The sequence below is a fragment of the Bombina bombina genome, chromosome 1 (assembly GCF_027579735.1).
Source record: "Bombina bombina isolate aBomBom1 chromosome 1, aBomBom1.pri, whole genome shotgun sequence".
Lineage (NCBI taxonomy): Eukaryota > Metazoa > Chordata > Amphibia > Anura > Bombinatoridae > Bombina > Bombina bombina.
In genome coordinates this window covers 54,775,733-54,792,505 of record NC_069499.1, presented here as the reverse complement: position 1 = coordinate 54,792,505, position 16,773 = coordinate 54,775,733, and the positions used below count along the sequence as shown (strand labels likewise).

General features: G+C 39.8%; 1 protein-coding gene across 5 annotated transcripts in view; it reads left to right on the top strand.

The window, feature by feature from the left end:
• Positions 1–16,773, top strand: part of ADCK1 (aarF domain containing kinase 1) — a 137,882-nt gene that overhangs the window by 107,745 nt on the left and 13,364 nt on the right. For all 5 annotated transcript variants that reach the window (XM_053697355.1, XM_053697356.1, XM_053697358.1 and 2 more), the window contains one exon: positions 7,368–7,561. In XM_053697355.1, coding sequence (XP_053553330.1) covers positions 7,368–7,561 — 194 coding nt within the window. The remainder of the gene's footprint in view (positions 1–7,367; positions 7,562–16,773) is intronic.

Sequence of the window (16,773 nt, the reverse complement as noted above, 5' to 3'; positions counted from 1 at the left end):
GGTATTGTGATATCTATCTATCTATCTATCTATCTATCTATCTATCTATATATCTATCTATCAATCATCTATCAGTGTTTCTCTCTGTCTATGTATGTATCTATTTATCTATCAGTTTATCTCTCTATCTATCATCTCTGTCTATTTGTCTGTCTATTGATCTATCTATCTCTCTGTCTATCTTTCTGTATTTCTGTCTATCTCTATCTATCTCTATCTCTATCTATCTATCTCTCTATCTATCCCTCTATCTATCTATCTATCTATCTATCTATCTATCTATCTATCTATCTATCTATCTATCTATCTCTATCTATTTATTTCTATCTATCTATCGTTATCCCTCTATCTATATATCTATCTCTCTGTCTTTCTGTCTATCTATCTATCTATCTATCTATCTATCTATCTATCTATCTATCTATCTATCTATCTATCTATCTATCTATCTATCTCTATCTATCTCTCTATCTCTTTATCTATATATCTATCCCTCTATCTATCTATCTCTCTATCTCTATCTATTTATCTCTATCTATTTATCTCTATCTATCTATCGTTATCCCTCTATCTATCCTTCTATCTATCTATCCCTCTATCTATATATCTATCCTTCTATCTATCTATCCCTCTATCTATATATCTATCCTTCTATCTATCCTCTATCTATCTATATATTTCTATAAATATATACATACATTCAGGAACAAATGTTTCAGTAGACGGTTTATCAGTCATTGATAGACATACCACGTAGAATACATCGTCTGGCAAAGAAAATATGGCAGACAGCCAAGGCATAAGCACAATGTCATGAGGGTTATGCTTCTTTTACCCCCACCTGTGCCTGGGTTTGACAAAAAGAACAGGGCTAGGTGGTAAATGCTGGGGAGCCAGTGAATCTCACCTGCACTTATCGGCTCTAAAGCAACTGTGCATATGTGACTTGAAACTCTTATTGGCCATCTTTGTTGTGTAGGTTGTGGGGTGGTTACAGCTGTTTTTAAGGCTTTGTTTTCTGAGGGCGAGTGTGAAGCAGTTTGTACCTCCTGCGCCGTTATTACCCGTTTTTAAATGGCGTTGTCCTGTTAACCTCTCTGTCTGCATTGACTTGTGTGACCATAACTTCCACCACCATCTTGTTTTCAACCTCAGTGTTCTTTATTTCCTGCTTTTTAACTCTTCTTTCCTCCCATTCACCTCCTCTCACGTTTTGCACGGCTCTCAGATGCCATCTGTCTTTAAAAATCAAACTTAACTGGATTGGACAAAGCATAAAACAACTTTCCAATTTACTTTTATAATCAATGTTGCTTAGTTCTCTTGGTATCCTTTGTTAAGGAATAATCCTAGGTGAGCTCTGGAGCGTGCACGTCTTTAGCCATCTGGCTGCAGTGTTTGAAACAATGTTTATATCAATGTTATACATAGTTGCAAACACTGCTGCCATAGACTGCTAAAGACACATGCACACTCCTGAGCTCATATAAGCCTAGTTAAATTACTCTTTAACAATGGATACCAAGAGAACAAAGCAAATTTGACAACATAAGTCCATTGTAAAGCTGTTTAACATTACAGGCTCTATCTGAATCATGAACGTTTCATTTTGACTTTGCTGTCACTTTAACCATCTTGTTCTTAACTGTGATATTTTGCTGCTCTCTCCGTTCTCGCACTTATCTCTCAGATTCTTTCTCTTGCTTCTGTCTTGTTTCGTTCTCTCCGCTCTCTCCATGACTCCCTCAACAAGATAATTTCTTTGTCCCTCCCACAGTCTCTTCTGTCTCTATTTCTACCTATATTAATACTCACAATGGGCCAGATTCTCTAAAGCTCTCTGGTCTGGTGAGATTCTGTAAGATGCCTGGTCTGTATTACAGGGTACATTAGGGGTTATCCTACCTTGGGAATGGGGTCTTTCATTAAGGGGAGTTCACTAATATATGTTATGTTAAGAAGAGACAATTACTCTACAATATAATGCTCAGTAAAATAAGCTGTTGAGTTTTTGAGAATCTGACCCGTTGTCTTGTATTTATCACATTTTTCTTTGTCTCTTCTCCTCACATAATTCTTGCTTAATTCCTTACTGTTGGGAAATACAACACCTGGCCACCAGGAGGAGGCAAAGACACCCCAGCCAAAGGCTTAAATATCCCTCCCACTTCCCCTATCCCCCAGTAAGTTTTTTTGGAAAGTCCTGTTATTGGTATGTTCCCTTCAAGAAAGGACTTGAAATTTAACTAATCATGTCAACCTTTCAGTGAGAGTATTGATGAAAGTTAGAGTTTGGAGATGCAGGGAAAGTTTTTCTGCAAACCCATCCATACTGTCACTAACAGCTCCTGAGTAATCAGTGTTGACGAGTTTCACTGCTTGCTGTTACACACTTAAGTCAATGTCAAAAGCGCTGCTGCTGCAAGACTGTCACACTTGGAAGGCTGTGCCTGTTTCACAGCATGGATCCTGGAGGGTAAGACCGCTTATATATATATATATATACACTTTAAAATGCTATACAGGGTCACAGTGTGGCTCATTTATACCTCAATAGGATCAAGGGTTAATATCTCCTTCAAGGAGATTATTTGAACAGCTTGGGGATGTATATCGCTTAATGTGAGAGGTTTTTTTGGCTCATAGACTGTGCGTTTTTTTGGCTTGGAACAAACAGGTTTAACTTTCATTTCATGAAGTGTTGCGCAGCTCATAATAGCTTTGCGCCCTTTTTCATAGCAGGGGAAGTCCTGTCTTATGCACCACGTGACCGGGTGCGTTCTCTTTCATTTCCTAAGATCCTGCTGCAGACATCATTCCTGAGGAGAGCGTTTTCACTGTTAGCTGTCTGGGTCTAGGAGGTGGTGAGTGCCCCAGCCATTGGGAGTATTAAGGTGCCTTTTTAAAATAAAAACATTTCTTTTTGTTTGTCTTCTGTGGGTATATACAAAGCTATGGAGGACCTTGATACTACATTAGAAGGCTCCGCTCCTTCTGTACTGATTATAAATTGCTGTTTATATTGTAAGGAGGGTGTGGTTTGCCCGTCTGCTCAATTTTGTTCCATTTGCCTAAACACTGTTCTAAAGTCTAAGAAGGGAGACAAGCCTTCTAATACAACACTTCCAGTGCATACCTCTTCCGTTTGGCCTAGCTACTGATCCAAGGATATTTACAAAGGTTCTGGGGGCTCTTCTAGCTATTGCCAGAACACAAGGTATTGCAGTAGCGCCTTACCTGGACGATATCTTGGTACAGGCACCATCTTTTCGTCTATCGGAAGAACATTCAGAGTCCCTTATTAATCTTCTTCGATCACATGGATGGTAATCAGGTAATCAGACTCATGGTGTCCTGCATGGACATCATTCCTTTTGCCAGATTCTATCTCAGACTCTTACAACTATGCATGCTGATCCCCCAAGCGCCTACCGAACTGGAGGCAGAAAGGGATAGTAAGGTATAGTCAGGTATATAGAGGTAGATACAATGTTAGTAATTTAATACATAATCTAAAAACATAAATTACAACTCATGGATCCATGAAAAATAAAACAAATGGTAATACGCTCAAAATGGTAATAAAATCACATACAGATAAAAACAATAGATGGTCGCAGGTAAGTGGCCTAGCTCCTGCGCAGACCTGGGTACAAAGTGTGAGGGTACCAATGTGGTGAATACAAAAAATATATAAAAAATTGCAAAAAATACAAATATAGTAAGTATGAAAAATAACAGGTGTAAAAAATAAAAGATCAACGGAACGAATAAATCTCAATGTAAAACCTCAATGAAAATTAGTGTCAATAAATGTCAATGGAAAATAAATGTCAGTTGAAAAATAATGTGAATTGCAATTCAGATCCAAACTTCAGGTGAAAATAGTGAAAAATACTATTTTTCACTATTTTCACCTGAAGTTTGGATCTGAATTGCAATTCACATTAGGTAAACCCTTAAACAATTCTAACACTAACCCATGAAGATCGACTTACAGTTTTGAAGATCCGACATCCATCCTCCAAGAAGCCGAGAGAAGTCTTCATCAAAGCGACAAGAAGTCCTCCAAGAAGCCGGCCGAAGTCTTCATCCAAGCCCGCAGAAGTCTTCACCCAGACGGCATCTTCTATCTTCATCCATCCGGCGCGGAGCGGGTCCATCTTCAAGACATCCGACGGGGAGCATCCTCTTCTTCCGATAGACTTACAATGAATGAAGGTTCCTTTAAATGACGTCATCCAATATGGCGTCCCTTAGATTCCGATTGGCTGTTCCAATCAGCCAATAAAATGCGAGCTCAATCCTATTGGCTGATTGGATCAGCCAATAGGATTGAAGTTTAATCCTATTGGCTGATTGCAACAGCCAATAGAATTTTTTCTACCTTAATTCCGATTGGCTGATAGAATTCTATCAGCCAATCGGAATCTAAGGGACGCCATCTTGGATGACGTAATTTAAAGGAACCTTCGTTCGTTGTTAGTCCGTCGGAAGAACAGGATGCTCCGCGCCGGATGAATGAAGATAGAAGATGCCGTCTGGGTGAAGACTTCTGCGGGCTTGGATGAAGACTTCGGCCGGCTTCTTGGAGGACTTCTTGCCGCTTCGATGAAGACTTCTCCCGGCTTCTTGGAGGATGGATGTCGGATCTTCAAAACTGTAAGTCGATCTTCAGGGGTTAGTGTTAGGATTTTTTAAGGGTTTATTGGGTGGGTTTTAGTTTTAGATTAGGGTTTTGGGCTGCAAAAGAGCTAAATGCCCTTTTAAGGGCAATGCCCATCCAAATGCCCTTTTCAGGGCAATGGGGAGCTTAGTTTTTTTTAGTTAGCTTTATATTTGGGGGGTTGGTTGTGTGGGTGGTGGGTTTTACTGTTGGGGGGTTGTTTGTATTTTTTTTTGACAGGTAAAAGAGCTGATTACTTTGGGGCAATACCCCGCAAATGGCCCTTTTAAGGGCTATTTGTAGTTTATTGTAGGCTAGGTTTTTGTTTTTTTGGTGGGGCTTTTTTATTTTCATAGGGCCCTTAGATTAGGTGTAATTAGTTTAAAGCTTTGATAATTTCTTTTTTATTTTTTGTAACTTAGTGTTTATTTTTTTATAACTTAGTTTTTTGTAACTTTGTAATTTTTTAGTGGAGATTTAAATTATTTAAAAAGGGTTAGGTGTTTAAATATATAATATAGTTAATTTAATTTGTAGTTTTATGTAATTTTAGTTTAAAAGTTAGGGTAGATTAATTATTATTTTAATATAGTTTAATTTAATTTTAAAGGTAAGTTTAAATTTATAATAAGATAGAGATGAGTTAATATTTAATATATAGTTAGCGGGTTGTTAGGTTTAGGGGTTAATTGGTTAATTTAGGTTATGGCGATGTGGGGGGCTGGCGGTTTAGGGGTTAATAAGTTTATTTAGTTGCGGTGGGCTCCGGGAGCGGAGGGATAGGGGTTAATAACATAATGTAGGTGATTGCGGTGTAGGGGTGGCAGATTAGGGGTTAATAAGTATAATGTAGGTGACGGTGGGCTCTGGGAGCGGAGGAATAGGGGTTAATAAGTTTATTAGAGTGGCGGTGGGCTCCGGGAGCGGCAGGATAGGGGTTAATACATTTATTTAGTTGCGGCGGGATAGGGGTTAAACAGTTTAGTATAGTGTGGGTGCTTAGTGACAGTATACAAATAAAGCTGTGAAAAAGCCGAAGAGCAGCAAGATCGATGACTGTTAGTTAACAACAGTCCACTGCTCATCACCCCGTACTTGGTGCGCGGCTTTTTGACAGCTTTTTTGTTAAATATGGAGAGCGTATTCAGGTCCGCGGCAGTGAAGTTAGGCGATGTCAGGCGGGCGCATTGGTGCCGTCGAATGCAGCACAGTTGACGGGTTGATAAATAGGCCCCTTAGTCTTAGCCAAGAGAGGGTTCTCTGAGAGTGTTATCGACACTCTGGTTCAAGCTCATAAGCCAGTTACTCGTCGTATCTACCATAAAGTGGGGAGGACTTACTTGTACTGGTGTGAAAAGTGTGGCTTTTCCTGGCATAAGGTTATGGTTGCCAGAATTTTATCTTTTCTCCAGGATGGTCTGGAGAAGGGTCTATTTGCTAGTTCCCTGAAGGGACAGATATCGGCCCTGTCGGTGTTACTGCACAAAATATTGGCGGAGATTCCGGATGTGCAGTCTTTTGTTAAGGCTCTGACTAGGATCAGACCTCTGTTTAGATCTGGGGCTCCGCCTTTGAGCCTCAATCTTGTTCTTATTGTTTTGCAGCAGGGTCCGTTTGAGCCTATGCATACTGTTGACATTAAATTGTTATCTTGGAAGGTTCTTTTATTGTTGGCTATTGCCTCTGCGCGCAGAGTTTCTGAGATTTCTGCTCTGCAATGTGATAGTGATCCCCCTTATCTGGTTTTCATGCTGATAAAGTGGTTTTACGCACTAAACTAGGGTTCCTCCCTAAGGTGGTGTTGAATCGTAACATTAATCAAGAAATTGTTGCTCCTTCCTTGTGTCCTAATCCTTCTTCAGCGAAGGAACGTTTGCTTCACAATCTAGATGTGGTTTGTGCCTTGAAGTTCTATCTTCAGGCTACAAAGGAATTCAGACAATCTTCCTCTTTGTCATCTATGAGGGGGAAGCTTAAGGGACAGAAGGCTACTACAACTTCTCTCTCTTTCTGGTTGAGGAGTGTCATCCGCTTAGCTTATGAGACAGTGGGGCGACAGCCTCCTGAGAGGATAACGGCTCATTCCACTAGAGCAGTGGCTTCCTTTTGGGCCTTTAAGAACGAAGCCTCAATGGATCAGATTTGTAAGGCGGCTACCTGGTCCTCCTTACACACTTTTTCTAAATTTACAAGTTTGATGTGTTTGCTTCAGCAGCTTTTAGGAGAAAAGTTTTGCAGGCTGTGGTGCCCTCAGAATAGGGTCCGCCTCTTTTTTCTGTTCCCTCCTGTTATTCATTCAGTGTCCTCTAGAGCTTGGATATAGTTTTCCCAACAGTAAGGAATTAAGTCGTGGACTCTCCCTGCCTTATGGAAGGAAAACATAATTTATGCTTACCAGATAAATTCCTTTCCTTCCTGACAGGGAGAGTCCACGACCCCGTCCGTAACTAATTATTTTTGATAAGCGGCTCCCTTTTTATACCCTGATGCTTCTCCTACTTTTCCTTGTTCCCTCGGCAGAATGACTGGGGGACAGGGGAAGTGGGAGGGATATTTAATCCTTTGGGTGGGGTGTCTTTGCCTTCTCCAGGTGGCCAGGTGTTGTATTTCCCAACAGTAAGAAATTAAGTTGTGGACTCTCGCTGCCAGGAAGGAAAGGAATTTATCTGGTAAGCATAAATTATGTTTTTTTCTCTTGCAGGCCTTGGAGATCCGCAGCAACGCTGCATCGTACCTTCCTCAGATTAGCCAGCTCCTTGCTAGTGTCCCACGTCAAATGCTCCTCCTCCTGAAGACTAATGACCTCCTCCGCGGGATTGAAACTTCCCTAAGAACCAAGGCCAGTTCCAGCTCGTTTCTCAGCATGTCACGCTGCTGTGTGAGAGCCCTTGCAAGGTTTGTGTCCAGGCACTGGAAAATAATTATTTAATGTAAATATCCTGCAAATTGTAGCTTAATAACACGAGGGATTCTCTATATTTCAGAAAATTATATTGTATTTGAAAGATAAGGCCCATGGTACAATCGGGTACATTTTGGAAGCATTTTGACCGTTAATAGAAATATGTCAGACAATATTATTGACTTATGTACAAAATGATGCAAATAGGTACTATGACCTCATTTTATCAGCTTACTCAGTTTGTTCCTATGTTGTAAATTCTGATCTGGATAAATAGTCAGCGTTATCCTAATTTGAGCCCCCGTTATAGAAGGGGCTTTTTCGTCAGTTTAGCGTTCTCTCAACTGTATTGTCTAGCACATACTTTGGGAATATCATTGTATGTTAGGAGACTATATACGTTATATACGGCTGATTGCTAACTGCAAGAATTGGTTATTTAATGTATCAATATCATTATAACTGCAAAACATAGCGGGAATGTTATTGTGTGATTCAAGCATTAAATACCTTATGACAGGTTAATCACCTTACCGCTTGGTATGTTAATTCTAAGTAATACCTTATAACAGCTTGATATCAATATTGCCATCTCACAGCAGTCGTATTGGATACTATTACTCTTAAGATATTTATCGTATTAACCTCATGAACTTACTGAGTTTAAGCAATGTTTAATCGTGTGTGTGTCTATACAGTCCGGTTGGATTTTATTTTCTATCTCTGCACAATAAAGTTATCTTGTATGAATGTTGGAAATCTTACAATATATATTTTTTCTTTTTTGATACTTTACCTTTAAATAATTCTTTTTGGGAGCCTGGCAATTCTATATGCATCATTTTGTACATAAATTTGTATATTATTGCCTAAGACTCCAAAATTCAAGAGTCTGCAAATATATGCACTGATATTAAACCACTTGAACTTTTTTGATTGAAACCAATTTAAAGGTAAAAATATCCCTCACCCCCCCTTTCTATCCAATATTATGGACTTGTCAAAGGTCAAATATTCTGTTAAGTAGTATAAACAAGCACTTTGCAACATGTGCACATTAAAATGACTGCTTAACCCCTTAAGGACCAGGCCATTTTTCAATTTCCTTCCCTTAAAGGGACAGTAAACACCAGAATTTTTGTTGTTTAAAAAGGTAGATAATCCCTTTATTAACCATTCCCCAATTTTGCATAACCAACACAGTTATAATAATATACTTTTTACCTCTGTGATTACCTTGTATCTATGGCTCTGCAAACTGCCCCCTTATTTCAGGTCTTTTGACAGACTTGCATTTTTAGCCAATCAATGCTTGCTCCTAGGAGCTTCACGTGCCTGAGCTCAATGTTATCTATATGAAACACATGAACTAACGCCCTCTAGTGGTGAAAAACTGTCAAAATGCTTTTAGATTAGAGGGGGCCTTCAAGGTCTAAGAAATTAGCATATATACCTCCTAGATTTAGCTTTCAACTAAGAATACCAAGAGAACAAAGCAAAATTGGTAATAAAAGTAAATTGGAAAGTTGTTTAAAATTACATGCCCTATTTAAATCATGAAAGTTTTGTTTTGACTTGACTGTCCCTTTAAGGACCAGGGCTATTTTTACATATCTGCGGTGTTTGGGTTTAGCTGTAATTTTCCTCTTACTCATTTACTGTACCCACACATATTATATACTGTTTTTCTCACCATCAAATGGACTTTCTAAAGATACCATTATTTTCATCATATCTTATAATTTATTATAAAAACAATATAAAATATGATGAAAAAAATATAAAAAAACACACTTTTTCTAACTTTGACCCCCAAAGTCTGTTACACATCTACAGCCACCAAAAAACACCCATGCTAAATAGTTTCTAAATTTTGTCCTGAGTTTAGAAATACCCAATGTTAACATGTTGTTTGCTTTTTTTGCAAGTTATAGGGCAATAAATACAAGTAGCACTTTGCTATTTCCAAACCATTTGTTTTCAAAATTAGCGATAGTTACATTGGAACACTGATGTCTTTCAGGAATCCCTGAACATTCCTTCACATGTATATATATATTTTTTAGTGGACAACCCAAAGTATTGATCTAGGCCCATTTTGGTATATTTCATGCCACCATTTCACCGCAAAATGCGATCAAATTCAAAAAATCTTTCACTTTTTCACAAACTTTAGGTTTCTCACTGAAATTATTTACAAACAGCTTGTGCAATTATGACACAAATAGTTGTAAAAGCTTCTCTGGGATCCCCTTTGTTCAGAAATAGCAGACATATATGGCTTTGGCATTGCTTTTTAGTAATTAGAAGGCTGCTAGATGCCGCTGAGCACCACACGTGTATTATGCCCAGCAGTGAAAGGGTTAATTCTGGAGCTTGTAGGATTAATTTTAGCTTTAGTGTAGTGTAGTAGACAACCCAAAATATTGATCTAGGCCCATTTTGGTATATTTCATGCCACAATGTCACCGCCAAACGCGATCAAATAAAAAAAAAGTTAACTTTTTCACAATTTTAAGTTTCTCACTGAAATTATTTACAAAGAGTTAGTGCAATTATGGCACACATGGTTGTAAAAGCTTCTATTGGATCCCCTTTGTTCAGAAATAACAGACATATATGACTTTGGAATTGCTTTTTGGTAATTAGAAGGCTGCTAAATGCCGCTGTGCACAACACTTGTATTATGCCCAGCAGTGAAGGGGTTAATTAGGTAGCTTGTAGGGTTAATTTTAGCTTTAGTGTAGAGATCAGCCTCCCATCTGACACAACCCACTGCCTGATCCCTTCCTGACCCCCCTCAAATAGCTCTTTTCCCTCCCCCACCTCACAATTGTCACCGCCATTTTAAGTACTGGCAGAAGGTCTGCCAGTACTAAAATAAAAGGCTTTTTTTTTAAATATATTTATTTTACAGTGATTGGTCCCCCCTCAGCCCCCACCGTACCTGATCCCCTCATACAGCTCTCTAACCCTCCCCCTCTACCTATCTTCCACCATCTTGGGTACTGGCAGCTATCTTCCAGTACCTATTTTACCATAATACAAGGTTTTTTTGGTTGTTTTTTTTCCCCTAATCATTTTCTGTAGTGTAGCTGCCCCCCCCCCCCTCAACACCCTCTCCGATCCCTTTACAAAAATGAATTTCCCTCCCTCTCTCTCCCTCCCTCTATTACATCAATGCAGCGTGCGTGCACGCGCAACCCCCCACCCCCGCACGCTTCTGATGTACTGTGTGCACTGCAGGGACAGGAACAGGAAGTCCCTGCAGCGATGGGCTGCCCACCCGCCTCCCTGCTACTGCTCCCACCCAGCAACGAACGGCACCATCGCTCGCCGATGCAGAGAGGCCCACAGAGTGGCCCTCTCTGCATCGACAACTCTTTTCACTCTATTTCTGCAGTGCCCCACACTGACAGAGAGAAGCTCAGGTCTGCAGCAACGTACAAGGTATGTTGCTGGTCCTTAAGGGCATAATGATCAACGTTGTAAGGGTACTATGTTGGTCGTTAAGGGTTTAAAGGGACAGTCTAGTCAAAATTAAACTTTCATGATTAAGATAGGGCATGTGATTTTAACCAACTTTACAATTGACTTATATAATAAAATTAGCTTTGTTCTCTTGGTATTCTTTGTTGAAAGCTAAACCTAGGTAGGCACATATGCTAATTTCTAAGCCCTTGATGACAGTTTTTTACAACTAGGCAGCGCTAGTTCATGTGTGTCATATAGATATCACTGTGCTCACTCCCGTGGAGTTACCTAGGAGTCAGCACTAATTGGCTAAAATGGATGTCTGTCAAAAGAACTGAAATAAGGGGGCAGTCTGCAGAGGCTTAGATACAAGGTAATCACAGAGGTAAAACGTGTATTATTATAACTGTGTTGGTTATGCAAAACTAGGGAATGGGTAATATGGGATTATCTTTCTTTTTAAACAATAACAATTCTGGAGTAGACTGTCCCTTTAAACCTTTTTTATCCCTTAGATTGTTGCACAAACAAACATGTACACACAAACACATGAGCACTAGCAGACACACACAAGTGCACACACAAGTACATGCACATACATGAGCAGCTACACACATGAACAGGCATGTATACACATATACTCAAACACATGCTCACAAACACCCGTACACACACAAGCACATGCGCATACACACACAAGCAAATACACATACAAGTGTACACACAAGCACATGCGTACGCACACACACCCACACAGAAACAGGCACACACACATATTCAAGTGTACACACACACACATGCACAAGCAGACACACATACATGTGTACACACAAGCACATACACACAAGCAGACACACATACACATTTACACACAAGCACATGCACACACACAAGTAGGTACACACACATTGGAGGTGTACTCACAAGCACATGCGCGGGCACACACACACACATACACGTTTACACACAAGCACATGCACACACACAGAAGTAGGTACACACACATTGGAGGTGTACACACAAGCACATGTGCGCACACACACACATACAAGTGTACATAGAAGCACACACACATACAAGTTTACACATAAGCACATGCACACCCACATATACAAACACATGCTCATAAACACGTACAAGCAGACACACATACACGTGTACACACAAGCACAAGCAGTGACACACACACATACAAGTGACACCAGCACATGCATACACACATGCTCACATACACATGTACACACAAGCACATACACATGTACACAAACAGATACATGCAAGCAGACACACATACAAGTGTACACACAAGCATGCACACACATGCATACAAACACATGCGCACACACACAAATACAGGTGTATACACAAGCACATGCACACAAACATACAAACACACGAGCACATGCACACACACATCACAACGAATCCCTTGTTAAAAGAAAAAGCCAAAAACCAAACTCAGTAGTGTCAAAAAGACACCACTAATAAACCCCTTGCGCTGCTAAAAAACATCTTAATTTGGTGAGATAACTAATATAATATATTACTCTATTTGAAAGAAATGAACAAATCTATAATTAATGTATAGTAGCCCTAATATAAATGTAAGTATAATTACAGAATTAATAGCTCACCGAGAAAATGAATGATAAAATAAATATAAATTTATTAAAGCAATTTCACACATTCAATTCATACACACAATATAAAAAACAATATAAATAACCTCAATATACGCTGATCAGGCGTTTACAAGTGTAGTAACAATGATAAAACAAAGTCTCCCTATACCAACAATATAAAAACTAAATGCTAAAAACAATCGCTGAGATATGGTGCAAACGAAGATCCCAGAGAGAGAATCAGATTAAAATCCACATCAGCTGGAGATAGGAGTCGTCCGGAGCATTGTGATATCTTCACAGCCACATCACACTTCCTTATGCACCCCTGCTAGTAAGGTCACCTCCGCCAGCACCTATTGCCCGCTATCTGCGCTTACTGATTTCACTCTTATAAGTCAAACAGAAAGTATTTATTATTTAAAAAGATAGATGATCCCTTTTTCTTTCCTAAGATATGGTGAGTCCACGGCTTGAGTAATTACTGTTGGGAATATCTCTTTTGGCCAGCAGGAGGAGGCAAAGAGCACCACAGTTAAACTGATAAGTATCACTCCCTTACCAACAACCCCCAGTCATTCTCTTTGCCTTCGGTGCATGAAGGAGGTGAAGTTTAGGTGTCTGAAGAAAAATTTTGATTTAATCTACAAGCAAGTTTTGGGGTATAGCCGTATTCCACGTCATTCCTTGCAGTCGGGTAGTGGTGGCTTTAAAGCAGTTAGGAACTTGTAAAGAGGTACTTACTGCATTTTCCTAACTATTGCTGCCCTAGTTTAGAAAGCCAGAGTTGGCTACTCTGTTCTTTCTTTTCCAAAGGTCTCTGTGAAGAACTGTGTCTTTTCATACCTTGTAACTGTCTACATGCCGGACAACAGAGTAGGTAAGTGCTTTTTCTTACAGTTGGGGGAGACTATGCACTTAACAAATTAAAGACACTGCTTTTTTATTGAGACATAGATAATCCTGGGGCATGAAGCAGTTACTGTATCATGTGCAAAACTAACATTTAAACTCTTAAAAAGAAAGGGTAAAATGTTTTTATTTAGGCTTTATTTTCTGACACATATTTACTTGATAAAACAATTCAAGTTTAAATCGAAAGTAAGGCTGACTTTTATATTTCATTTCCCCTTTGCTTTAAAATAAAATGATGCAGCATTTTAAACTGTCAGGTCTGAAAAACTGGATATTTCTGGTACTCAGTGTACCAGGAAGTGGTGCCTCTCTGTGTCACAGCAGTAATTTGAGCTCGGCAGTTGTGGTCACATGACCTTCTTTACTTCATAACGTTTCTGAGGAAAAAGTTGTTTTTCTCCATTTCTGGGTGATCCGGTCTTAATTGGGTAGCGGTAAGGCACTTCAGTAATTGAGGTGTGGGGTTGCCTGAGGGGTATTTTTGAAGTTTATTTGATGTTTATTAAATGTTTTTTCTTAACTTTTCTCACATAATTTTAGCTGGGGATCGATCCTAATTTGGGATAAAATTTAAAGTGTATTTTTTCCTTGGCTTATTTTAATTGAATATTAAAATATTTTAAACTTATCTGTACAAGTTTATTTATTGTTTCACAACATGTCTGATATGGAGCAGGAGCCTGCTCTTATTAATTCATGCTTATTATGTTTAGATGCACAAATTGCAATTTTGTTTATGTGTCAAGAAACCTTGCAAAATAAAGCCTAATGTCTCTCAGGATGATGCTGTTAAAATAATACCTCAGCTTTCTCCTGCTACGTCCCAAACCTCAATGGCATCACATGCAGTGCCCTCTATAACTCCTAGTGGAGTTTATTTAAAAGCAGAAATTGCTGCCTTTGGTATCTTCAGCAGTATCTGCGGTATTAGCTGCCATTCCCAGATTACAGGGAAAACGCAAGAGGAAATCTAGAAATTCAGAAAGTAAGGTGTCTGTCCTCAGTTCTGCTTCCCAAGTTGCCCTTTCTCATAAGTCTGATGAGGAAGATACATTGGGACTTTCTGAGGGTGAAATCTCAGATTCGGACAGTATAATTCCTTCTTCTGAGACTGAGGTGGTATCCTTCAGATTTAAGCTTAAACACCTTTGTGTATTGTTAAAGGAGGTTTCAGCTACTTTAGATGACTCCGATACCCCTGTCGTTGTCACTCCTAAGAAATCTAGTAAACTTAATGGTTTCTTTGATGAACCACTTCTGAGGTTTTTCCTGCTCTGGACCATGCTAGGAAGATTATCTCACAGGAATGGGAGAAACCAGGGGTGTCTTTTTTTCCCCCGTCTCCCATTTGCAAGAAAATGTTTCCTGTCAAGGACTACATTAAAGACCCTTGGAATACTGTACCCAAAGTTGAAGGGGCCATTTCCACTCTGGCTAAGAGAACCACTATTCCTATTGAGGATAGCTGCTCTTTTAAGGATCAGATGGACAAGAAGCTGGAGGCTTATTTGAAAAAGATTTATGTTCATCAAGGTCTCTAATGGCAACCTGCGGTGTGTATTGCCACTGTGACTAGTGCAGCATCTCATTGATTCAAAGCCTTGTCTGATTATCTTCAAGTATACTTCCTTGGATGAAATTCAAGATAGGATTAAAGCTCTTAAGTTGGCCAATTCCTTTATTGCAGATGCCATTTTACAGGTTGTTAGACTAGAAACTAAAACTTCTAGTTTTGCTGTCCTAGCCCGCAGGGCGTTATGGTTGAAATCCTGGTATGCAGACGTTTCCTCTAAAGTCAATCTTCTGCCGATTCCTTACAAGTGCAAAACCTAAAGGACGTAATTTTCATTCCTTTCGTAACTTCAGAGGAAAGCCTTCCCCTTCTTCTTCCAAGCAGGGACAATCCAAGTCTTCTTGGAAACCCAATCAGTCTTGGAACAAGGGGAAACAATCAAAGAAACCTGCAGCTGATTCCAAATCAGCATGAAGGGTTTGCCCCCGGTCCGGGTTCAGATCAGATGGGGGGCAGTCTCAGTTCTCTCAAGTTTGGATACGAGATGTCCCAGATCCCTGGACTGTGGACATAGTATCCCAGGGTTACAAATTGAAATTCAAGACTTTTCCTCCCAGAGGCAGATTCCATCTCTCAAGATTATCTGCAGACCAGATAAAGAGAGGCACTCTTGAAATGTATACATCTTTCCTCCCTGGGAGGCATAGTTCCAGTGCAGGAACAGGGTCTCGGGTTCTACTCCAACCTATTTGTGGCTCACAAAAAAGAGGGAACTTTCTATCCCATTCTAGACTTGAAGTGTCTAAACAAGTTTCTCAAAGACTATACGCTCCATTCTTCCTTTAGTACAAGAGGGTCAGTTCATGACAACCATAAACCTAAAGGATGCATATCTTCATGTTCCTATGCACAGGGACTATCACAGATTCCTGAGATTTGCCTTTCTGGACAAATATTTCCAGTTCATGGCCCTTCCATTTGGTCTAGCCACGGCTCCCAAAGGTTCTGGGGGCTCTTTTGGCAGTGATCCGTTCTCGTGGAATTGCTGTGGCACCCTACCTGGACGACTACCTGGTTCAGGCTCCATCTTTTCAACAAGCAAAATATCACATAGAGATATTGTTGTCTTTTCTTCGTTCCTACGGATGGAATGTGATTCTTGAAAAAAGCTCCCTTTCCCCTGCTTCAAGAGTAGTGTTCTTAGGGACCATAATAGATTCTCTATTGATGAATATTTTTCTGACAGAGGTCAGAAAAAACAAAATAATTTCCTCTTGCCTCTCTCTTTAGGCTACTGCTCATCCTTCAAACTCTCAATGTATGGAGGTAATCGGTCTGATGGTGGCTTCCATGGACATCATTCCTTTTGCTCAATTCCATTTGAGAGCTCTCCAGTTGTGCATGCTCAGACAATGTAATGGCGACCATGTGGATCTATCTCAGAGAATAGAGTTAGATCAGTCATCAAGTGACTCTCTCCCATGGTGGATTTCTCAGGAACATCTTTTCAAAGACCTTCCTGGGTGATTGTGACCACGGACGCCAGCCTGCTGGGTTGGGGAGCAGTCTGGAACTCATTAAAAGCTCAGGGCCTTTAGACTCGGGAGGATCCTGCTCTTCCCATCAATATCTTGAAATTTAGGGCGATTTACAATGCTCTATTGGCTTGGACTCAATTGTC